This window comes from Silurus meridionalis, chromosome 18 (assembly GCF_014805685.1).
Source record: "Silurus meridionalis isolate SWU-2019-XX chromosome 18, ASM1480568v1, whole genome shotgun sequence".
NCBI classification, from domain to species: Eukaryota; Metazoa; Chordata; class Actinopteri; order Siluriformes; family Siluridae; genus Silurus; species Silurus meridionalis.
In genome coordinates this window covers 22,426,402-22,437,404 of record NC_060901.1, presented here as the reverse complement: position 1 = coordinate 22,437,404, position 11,003 = coordinate 22,426,402, and the positions used below count along the sequence as shown (strand labels likewise).

General features: G+C 38.8%; 2 protein-coding genes across 5 annotated transcripts in view; one reads left to right on the top strand and one right to left on the bottom strand.

Annotated features, from left to right (window-relative positions):
- The window catches only part of lrp11 (low density lipoprotein receptor-related protein 11), a 10,481-nt gene extending 8,639 nt beyond the window's left edge, over nucleotides 1-1,842 (top strand). The window contains exon 10 of the mRNA XM_046873163.1: nucleotides 1-1,842. This exon is cut by the window's left edge and continues 1,312 nt beyond it. The gene's annotated coding sequence lies outside the window, so the exon portion shown is untranslated.
- Nucleotides 1,843-2,863: 1,021 nt separating this feature from the next.
- On the bottom strand, nucleotides 2,864-10,872 carry pcmt (protein-L-isoaspartate (D-aspartate) O-methyltransferase). Of its 4 annotated transcripts, none has more exons than XR_006928533.1 (8): nucleotides 10,687-10,872; nucleotides 8,346-8,450; nucleotides 7,620-7,651; nucleotides 7,342-7,446; nucleotides 6,661-6,781; nucleotides 5,848-5,933; nucleotides 5,402-5,668; nucleotides 2,864-3,923 (listed from the first exon to the last, which is right to left on the bottom strand). XR_006928533.1 is itself a non-coding variant. In XM_046873171.1 (8 exons), exons 1-7 carry the CDS (start codon nucleotides 10,859-10,861, stop codon nucleotides 5,489-5,491), a joined length of 804 nt encoding a protein of 267 aa, XP_046729127.1. In that variant the 5' UTR covers nucleotides 10,862-10,872; the 3' UTR covers nucleotides 2,864-3,923; nucleotides 5,444-5,488. The 4 variants fall into 4 exon arrangements, 2 of the variants coding, with proteins under 2 accessions (XP_046729127.1, XP_046729125.1); XR_006928534.1 differs by having other exon boundaries at nucleotides 5,436-5,668; XM_046873171.1 differs by having other exon boundaries at nucleotides 5,444-5,668.
- Between the last annotated feature and the right edge of the window lie 131 nt (nucleotides 10,873-11,003).

Sequence of the window (11,003 nt, the reverse complement as noted above, 5' to 3'; positions counted from 1 at the left end):
CTTTTAATATGGAAAAAAATGCTAAAATTAAAAAATACAATGTTTTACATTATATCATTTATTAAAGGTCAAACGATTTACTGATTTTACTGATAGCTAGGTTGAATCGTACTTGCCGAAAACCGATTAATCAACCAATAGTTTTGAAAATAGATACTGAATTGAAAAACGTTACTACAAAAAATATATATACTATCTCCGTGCAGCGCGCAGTCTCACATGTAAAAACAAACAGCACGTGGCGTAAGTCGATTTTTCCTACGAAGAGACAAAAATTTTACTTGCTTAAGGAACATGGGCCGATAGTAAGTGTTGCATAAAAGTAAATGTTCTCACCGCCAAGCTGAATCCGCTTTGTTTCATAACGATGTCTGTGTACCACTGCCTTGATGTTTCCATAGTTAGCTGTTCGTCGAGTGTCACAAATCATGCTGTACCTGCACCCTTGAAGTGCACAAGTACATAGAAAAAAAAAGACAAATTAATTTATATTCTCATAATTCGATTTCTTTTGTAACTAATTTTTTTGTTAATTTTTTTTGCAAATTTTTTGTTCAATTATAACTGAATTTACCAAATTTTTCATAAATGGTATGGCACGACGGGGCAACTTTGACCAACAGGCCCAAGTTTGGGCATCTCTGCACTAAAACAAATAATAACACTAAGACTTCCCAAAAATTCTGATCATTTGTTTTTCACGTTTTACATTTAATTACAATGGAATCAACTTTTCCCTTCTGTACGGATTACATACCAGCATAATTATTTATTTCGGAACCTATTTATTGTTAAAAATCAAAGTTTTTTTTTGGGCGTATCAAGATCTGTATTTATGTTTGAATGTTGCCTTCTCCTATACTACCATGCTACTGTAACCAACATTCCTTATTTTTATGTTCATTTTTATGTGTTTTTATGTATTTTATAGACACGTATAATTTTATGTATTGATTACACGGCTAGTGCGTACGTACACATGATTTGTCATAGCTAGACTTGGTTCTAGGATTATGATTACTCTTTTGGATCATATTTAGAAGTACAAAGTGCAAAGACGGAGGAGTATTAAATAAATAATAAAACATCCAAATACTAAAACATTAGCACTGTAGAAGTTTTGTTTGTTGGTCAAATGGAAAATTGCTCAATTCAGCTAGTTTTCTTATTGTTTCAAATAAGCTGAATGATAAAACTAGCTGAATTGCTAGCAAAGTTGAAATATTTGAAACTGAATTTTATTTCTTTTTTACTTCGGTTGGACGCGACAGTAAAAAAACATATCAAATCCCCTTTTCAATCACTTGTTTTTCACCTAATGAGAAATCTAGCCAAAATTTGCTTGCTAATTTGAAACAATGAGGAAACTTACAATTCAATTTATTGATTTTTTTTATGACAGAAATACTAGTGTATCTATGTAGGACAATCTAGCAATAATTTGACAAGCTAATTTCAAACACTGAGCTAGCTGAACTTCTTGCAGTAGTGTGAGGTTGGTCTATGGAATGATTCGGAGTGAGAAGTGTGATATAAGAGTTGTGTTTTTCTCTTTTCCAGCTATTCTGTAAAACTTGCTGCTATACTTTCAACATTTTGCATTCGTTTATATGTGCAAATATACTATTACATTTGGGCACACACACAAACACACACACACACACACACAAAGCATGGCTTCTCGATCTGAAAACTGGAAGATCTGTCATAGGAGCTTCCTCCCGGCCATCAGTCACTCACACATTACTGCAAGTGACAGACTTCTGAATCTCAGGCGCTTACAGGATTCTGATTTCGTGGCTGTTTTCAACATTAAACCTACATATACATGGATTTAAAAAACGGTGTTGAATCATTCTTTAAATAAAATGTTGAAAATTTACTGTGATACTGCATTGAACACATCAAACAATGGGATCGTTCCTGGATTCCACTTACAGCCTCCATAAATCAAGAGAAACGAGATAACTAGCTCTATTGCTAGCTATGTCGAAAGACAAAACTAGCTGAATTGCTAGAAAATTTGACAAAAAAAAAAATGCTAACTAATTGGACTAGCTCATTTAAACTAGCTGAATTGCTAGAAAATTTGACAAAAAAAAAAAATTAGCAGAATTGCTTGAACTCTTTGGACTAGCTAATTTGAAAGAACGTAAATTACTGAATTGCTAGCAAATTATACTAGGTAATCTGAAAGGAAAAACAACTAGCTGACTTGCTAGCTAATTAATATATATATATATATATATATATATATATATATATATATATATATATATATATCAATTGCTAACTAATTGTGCTAGTTCATTTAAAACTAACCGAATTGCTAACAAATTTGACAACAAAAAAATCTGAATTAATAACTCTGGACTAGCTAATGTGAAAGAACAGAAATTATTGAATTGCTAGCAAATTAGACTAAGTGAATTGTAAGGAAAACAACTAGCTGACTTGCTAGCCAATTAAAAAAAAAAAAAAAAAATAGCCGAATTGCTAACTAACTGGACTAGCTAATTGAAAAGGAAAAAAGTTGAATTGCTAGGTCATTTGAAAGTGTAATATAGCAAAATTACTATTTTATAACTTGTATTTCCTTTGCAATGAATAAAATTTGACCTTCTAACCTTAGCTAATCTGAAAGGAAAAAACCTAGCCGAGTTGTAAGCTAAGTTATTATGACTATAGAGTTCTCACACTGACTCTGATCTCAGACCACTCCAAACCTCCAACATGCTATAAGTAACATCGAGTTTATCCCGAGTCCTCTGGTCCGAGTCATTCATTCTTTTGTCACGTGACTCCCATAGATGCTATGCAAATTAGTAACCTGAGAGAAAATAAAAAAGGCAAGAAACAGACATTTGCACTGGTTTGGGTTTTTATTTGTACAAAGCCACATATGTGTGTGTCACAATCAGCATGGTGACAGCCAGCATGTGCACAGTGGAAGAGACACAAGTTCAGCCCTGCGTGTGTTTGTGGATCGGTTTGATGGAACGTGTGTTGAACGCGGTGTGAGTCTCAGGAGCGTGTGTGTGTGTGTTGGGACAGCGAGTGTGTAAGCAAGGGTCTAGGATGGTGTCAGCAACGAGCTATTATTCAGCTAGGGGTTTGAATAGTGTCTGAGCGAATCTATGCTGAAGTTTGCTACACATTAATAATTTAATTGGTCAATAGCTTTCCATAATATATTAGTGCTTTTTTGTTCAAAATTTAAATATATAGCGATTTTTTTTTTGTAGCTAAATTTTTTTGTAGCTGAAAAAGAAAAGCAAATAATTTCAAGCTTGAAAAGAAGGATTTGAGCTCAGCTGCCGGATTCGAATCTACTTCCTTCAAGATCCCCAGCCGCAACTTTTTACAAATTCGATGCCCAAAAAAAAAAACTGCGTTCAGAACGATGTCGCATGTTGAACATAAGAAAAGAAGGTGGGTAGAGATGGTGGATTTATCCTTTAATATCGCTCTCATTCCTACAAGTCCAAACAAAAAAACAGCACCAGCTCTAAACAAAGCTGAAACACACCAACTGCAAAGAATTTAAAAAAGAAAAATTAAATCAGCTGCAATATTGTAGTTCTCACCAAAAAAAAAAAAGTGCACCTGCAAATCAAACAAACAAAAAAAAAAAATTCACAATCCGATAGCAAACCGCAGGCATGAAAATGTTGAGACAAAGCCCCTCATTTCATTTTAATTTTTTCATGCAGTCATTTCTCGTCCATCCCGAGGGCTCTTTGGCCACGCGGCGGTCAGACTGCCCAGAGAGCGAGAGTGCAGAGAGCGTGGTTTTCCTTCGTCGTCCGTTTATCATCCTGCTAGTTGTTAAGTCCAGATGGATTCTCTGTGTGTGTGTGTTTGTGTGTTTGCATGTATGTATGATGGGGTATATTGCCAGACTGTTGTTTTAGAGTTCATCCCTACAAAAAAAAAAAAACAAAGAGAAACGAGTTCAAAATCAATCTTTCACATATCTTTCAAACACCGCTCTCTCTCTCTCTCTCTCACACTCACACAAAACCACATTCCATAAATGCATATATATTTAGTATATAAATGAGCATGCTCCTGTTTAGATCCTCATATTCATTCAACCCTAGCTACGTTTACATGCAGACCAAAACGAGTTGCTGATCGGACTACGGTCCATCCGATCTAACGTTTCCAGCCGTGGTGTCAAATTCAATCAAAAAGACTGGGTCTGAGGAAAAGGCCAAACATGGTGAACATTTAACGAACAAGACGGACGGAATACAGGATCAAGTGCGACAGTAAAACAGCAAGTAAAGTCGGTAGATTCTGCTCTTATGTGCACAAAGATTTTTTTTCCATCAGCTCATTAATGTATGCGGTTCGATCCTGCAGATCTTCATGACAGAGAAAGGTTGCTCACACAGATGCGTACTTCCGAACATGCAGAACATTCGAGCAGCGTGTAGGCGGAGATTAGGCATCGTGTCAGGGATGGAGCGTGGAAACTGTGCAGCACCGGGCAGAATGGGTCAGTGAGCCTAAAGTGGCACGTGGGTCTTAACATTTGATTACAGCATTTGGGACACACCCTTATCCAGAGTGCTTCACAATTCATTTATATAATCGCAGTTGAGGGATGTGCTCGAGTTATATAAAGCAGCAGAGGTAGCCCTAATTGAACTCACAATCTTTCAAGCAGTAGTTCAAAGTCTTGACCACTGAGCTGCCACTTCTCTAACAAGTCTTGGACCATGACATGCTCGAGAAAAAATATTTTTGATACTGTCACAATGGGTGTCAGGAATTCCTTCCAATTTCCTCAATTGTTTTTGAACGTTCGCACGGCGACCTGACCAGAAACTTTTTGTTTATTTATTTTTTTAAACTCTTATAGTGTGGAAAGTCTGTGAAACCTATATGTCTCGGACAACTTGAGCATTGTTACGATAAGAACAAAGGGATTCACGTAAACCTGTGTATTAAATTAATACTGATGTTTAAAACTAAATGGTGGGGGAAAAATGTAAAAAACCTGAACCAATCAGAATAAAGAATTGAAAAGCGATGAGGTGGGCCACCTGAATCTTTGCATGTAAACATAGCCAGTATGTCGGAGACATGCTTCTTTTCTAAAGCACTGCGTGAGTCTGAAACTCAAAGTCAAGCCGTCGCCGAATGCAATGAGGAACCTGGTAAGTCAAATGTAAATAAATTAAAAAAATATATATAAATATATATTATTTCAAAAAAATGAAAAATTTATTTTCCTTAAATTAGAGTAAAACTGGAGGCAGGGTTAAGCAGGGAAGGAAAAAAACGTGCAGACAGTCATCATGGTATCGAGAAGGTAAAAAGCCGCAAAAACAACCGACCAAAAAAAAAAAAAAAAAAAAAAAAAAAAAAAAAAAAAGAACAGGCGACTTGCAGCAAAGGCAGCCTTGTCTTGCTCCAGACCACACCATTTCACCTGTTCCCTGGGGAAAGGAAGGAGGGAGAAGAGAGGGACAGGAAGTCACTTCCACCTGGACCACTGCTTGTCTTTGTCTGTTAAAGGCACGTAAATCACCCCCATGAGGGGCTTCATTTTGGTGCTGCCGTCCTCGAGCTTGTCATGCTGCTCCAGCATCTGGTTTCCTCCAGCCGGTCCGACTGGCAGGATGAGACGCCCGCCGGGCTTCAGTTGATCCAGTAACTACGGGAGACACGCAACAAACCTTACAATTACGAATGCCGTGTTTTGTGTGTGGCATCAAGCAGCTTGGATTATATTTTTATACAAAATTATGTACAAATTTTTACAAAAGAACTCTTAATCGTAAATAAAATTTTCACATATCCTTTATATGTTCAAATGTTAAGGGTAGAACTTACAGCCTGGGGAACAGACGGAGCTGCGGCTCCTACATGTATCGCGTCGTAGGGAGCCTCCTCCGGATGGCCCAACCTGCCGTCTCCAACTGTGCGCGCACACACACACACACACACACACACACACACACACACAATCAGGTCCCATGACCTCCCACCTCCATTTCTTCTCTGAACAGATGGGCAGGTCGCTGTAGCGATGCCAGCAATGCTGCAATGCCATTTGAGTGTGGTAAGACCAGGAATAATTTAGCACCTTCAACAGAACCTCTTTAGGCTCTTAAGAGGGATCGACAAAACCGGAGCGAACAACAGCAACCTGAGAGGCGTTCATTAATCATTTAATAGATGTGACAGCAGAAAGAAAGCCACTGTAAACTTGTGTAAAGGAAATTAATGAGAGTGTGAATAAGGACGTGTTGGCTCAGGGGATATATAACCAACAATAAGTCTTAACTAACGTCCGGGAATGAACTTAATGACTAGCCGACTAGCCGACTAGCCATAAAGAACAATAAATCAAGGAAGGCTACACATAGCACACAAACGCTAAATAAATTATCAAAGGAGACCATCTCTATGGATTCTGCCTTTCTACCAGATCAAGAAATCTACTGAATTAGTGCTTGATAGTGTTATGGTGAAAATGTTCTGCTGGCTCTGAAAGACCCTGTAATAATTATACCAAAGCAGCATGGTGATGTGTCCACAAACCTTTAGCCATACAGTCTATGCGTGGATAAAGCTTCAGGAGAAAAAGCATTTGGGTGAAAAGACACGTTCAGGAAATTTCCCGATCGTGGACCTTTACCTTACCGAGAAGATTGATGCGTCCTGATGATATCAGCGTAGGATCATCTTTCTTAACATTGTTGATGGAGTCGTCCACTAGTTCCTTTATGTGATCAATCCCAATGACTTTTCCCTTTGGCCCCACCTGCAGTTCAAAACACAAAAAGTGAAAAATGGCACCCTTGCGGCAAATCTAAACACAAACAATCTCAGCTATAAGGTCAAAATTATTGAGACACCGGACATTTCAGCTATAAGTGGTTATTTTTTTCAAAATATTACCACAAGCATTAAGGCACACAATTGTATAGGATGTGTGTATAGGATTCCCTTTACGAGACCCAAACCTGTTCCAGCATGACAATGCCCCTGTGCACAAAGCCAGCTCCAAAAAGATATGCTTTACATGGATTGGAGAGCTCTGACCTCAACCCTATTGAACATCTTTGGGGCGAATTCAAATGGCAATCCAGGCCTCCTCACCTCCCCTACATCAGTACCTGACTTTACGAACACCCTTTGGCTGAAAGAGCACAATCTCCACAAATCTCGAGGAACATCTTCCCAGAAGGGTAATGAGGACTGAATGTGGAATGGAATGTTAAAAAAAATGCTCAGATGTCCAAAAGTTTTTGTCTATATACTGTACCAAAGCATAAGCCACACTGTTCATACCTATTAAAGTGAAGCAGATTTGTGACTCACCATTCTGGCGAAACAGACGGACAGGATGCCGCTGCCCGATCCCACATCCAGAGCTTTGGCACCTTCATACAGCTGATCATGTAACAACTCCAGTGCATATGCATGCTACACACACAAAAAAAACACACACAGTTATCAGCACCTGTTCTCATGGCAATAGTCCAATTGGATGCTTTTTAAACTTTTTTTTTTTTTTTTAAACTTAAACCTGATGGATGTCTAATGTTGCCTCAAAAACAGGTTCCGGTATCAAGTCCTAGGGAGCCTTTGGCACTTACCATATGTGGCGCACTGATGGTTGCCTGATATCCTGAGGAAATTCAAAAAAGATTTGTTAAGACAGAACAGCTAAACCACAGCATTGCTCCTATTATAATAAGCTCCACTCTTCTGAGATGCTGTTCCGCTGGATTTTGTGGAGATTTGTTTAAAATTCGTTTAGCCACAATTGCATTAATAAAGTCAGGTACTGTTCAGGCCATTTCAGTTCATCCCAAAGCTGTTCAAATAGGGTTAGAGCGCTATAGCAGGCCACTCAAGATCTTCCCCTCCAACCACATCTTCTCTGAGCTGGATTTGTGCACAGGAGCATTGCATAGAGGAACAGGTTTGGGTCTCAGATCAATTGAAGGGAAAATGTAATGCTCCCGCATCCTACACAATTGTGTGGCTCTAATTTTTTTGGTAACCATTTTGAAGCAGAAGAAACATGGCTGGAAAAGTCAGTCGTCCCAATACTTTTTGTCCATATGTGGTGCTTTCCCAATTTTTTTTTTTAAATACATGGTTTGATAAGGTTTTAAAACCTCAACCCTAATAGAACACCACCCAAGACATTCTCACCCATCATGATGCTAACTTCACCACCCTCACATTATGGCTGAATCCACTCGCCCATGCGCCAAAATCTTGTGGAAAGCCTTCCCAGAAGTGTGAAGCTTATTATTATAGCAAGATCTGGATTACATCAGAGATATGATTAATATCATCAAGATAATGATTACCTATAGACTGTGGAGAATCCATATACGGGTTACATCTGGAGAAATGGGCTCGATCTGTCTTAAGCATGACTTCATACACACGGTCCGACTTGATGATGCCATTCTCTGGAGACACACACACACAAATAAATTACCTTTATTTATAATCACAGAAACATGCATGCCATTCCTTTTTACCATTCAGACACCACTGCGAGATGTTTAATGAGAAAACTCTATTATATATATCCTCATACACACTGAAATATATCATTAGCATTCCGTGCGATGATTAATCACGTCAAAGCAAACAGCGCGCGCGCGTGCGCGCGTGTGTGTGTGTGTGTGTGTGTGTGTGTGCTTGTGAGTGTGCAAGCCTGGCTATTTCCAGCAGCTATGCGGCAGAGCCAAGGCCAGAGCCAGAACGCTAAACACGCACACCAGCTCATCTCAAACCAGGCGAGGCTGCCAGAGGAGTGTCAAATGGCAAGATTGCAGACCAGGGCAAAAAAAAAAAAAACGAGGTTACATAAAGAACAACCACGCGAACGCAAACCAGAACATTGTAACCCGTGAATTGTAACAAATTCTAATGGAGGTAAAAAGGTAGAATATGATTATTGTTATTATTATTATTACTACTGACGCAAAGAGCAAGATCAGAAATCATAAAGGCTTTTATACCATAAACAAACAAATTTAATTTATCAAACCGACACAATATGCATTAATGACAAGTTTAATTTCTTTTTAAAACAACAAAATGTATTTTCTCAACTTAGTGATATAAAATGTATTTTTTTAATACAAAATTATCAAAAATGAATTGGAAAGGTCCTGGAAAAGGTCTTGGACTAGAATAGGTCTTGGAAAAGGTCTTGCATTGGAAGTCCTGCATGAACTATGCACTGATTAGAGAGAGAAGGTTGTGAGGTTTAATCCCACCACCACCAAGCTATCACCACTGGGCCCTTGATATAAGTCCTCAAACCTTAACTACTTAGATGTATATATCCAGCTGATAAAGTCATTCTGGATAAGGGGCATCTGCCAAATGCCATAAAAGTAAATCATTCACTCGTAAGTAAATATTTTTTCCACAAATGCAGTCAAAATTTATTGCATTTCAATTGTTTGTAAAGCACATTTAACAATGGACATTGTCCCAAAGCAGCTATACAGAGAAAAATAGGGTTACCTTAAAAAAAAAAAAAAAAAACCAGATTCAAAAGGGAACCCATCACCAAACGTCTATTTATTATAGTGCCATCATTGTCAAGGTGTGTTGATCAGTGAACTGTTCGTGCAAAATGCAGTCCGGAGCCATTGTAGCGGACTGTTAATATTGATTCTTGAAATGTAAACTTCATGGATCTTCAGTCTGTTCGTGTCGAACCATCCTCAGCTGCACAAAGTGGTTTCTAATTAAAGAGAATTCCATCCAGAGGTAGTGCGCCGAGATGGATCAGGTGGATCCGAAAAGAAGAAAGGGACAGGATCGCGTGCATTTGCATAATATAAAATATATAGATTATTGAAACGTAGTAAGATTGACTCCGAGTCTACGTTCTGTAAGCATGAAATGATTTACAGACTGATGTGATCCATGAAGCCTCACAAAAGATTTATCTGAAAGAATGAAAGAAATCCCAGTGCATGACGATCTGCGATCTCGTGATACCAAAGAACTAAAAGAAAGTCAAGTTCAAAACCTTCGCATGATTTTCATTAAAAAATTCAACCTATAAAACCAAACCCATGCCTCACTAATAAATATTAAAACATCGAGGTGATGCTACATGCAAGCAGAAAATAATCCGCTATCTTTTATACAAACCCAACCCAAACAGTAATATCGCTCGATATATCGACTACATTCATTGATATATCGAGCCGTCACCTGACAGCCGCACAGCCACGCCCACCCAACTAGAACATCAAGGGACTTTTGTTATTAGCTTTTTTTATGGTTTTAAGAAGTGACCATTATTTAAATAGGATTGTAGAGTCATAACATTTATCATGAAATATTAATGTTATAAACCGGGGGCTATTTTAGGTCAGGTTACATATGACTCAGTATAAACCGAACTAGCAGCTATAGGAAAGTTCATGACGCACATTAAAATGAGTGCTAGGAGTCATTAGGCGTTAAAATAACTTCATTTCAGGAGAGTGAATAAAACTTATTTTAGCTCTCGAACAACCTCGAGCTAGCATACAGAGGCTAACTCGCTGTGTATAAGCCCGGTCCGGTCGGGTTTAACACGGCGTCGTGTGTTCCGGTTCGTGTACCAAAAGGAAAAACGAGGTGGGTTTATTCCCCGCGAAATAAGACAGCGAGAGAAGAAACGACACTCACTGCGGAGGTTGTTGACGAGCTCCGCTTGGCTGGCTCCTCCTGACTTCCAGGCCATGATCGAGCACACCCTGCGGAACAGGTAAAGAGCGGCGGTGAGGCCCGCGCCTGCGCACAACGTCCTGCCCAGCACGCGCGCCACTTCCCACGCGGACGGGGCCTCGACGTCACCAGACATGCGCGCGCACGCTGAAAAAAAAAACAACACACCTAGTGCTCTGCGGTGACTTATTTATTAAATATATTATATGTATATAATATAATAATAATAATATTTTTTTTTTGTATATCCCCGACCCCCTCTCTCCTCTCGCGCGTTC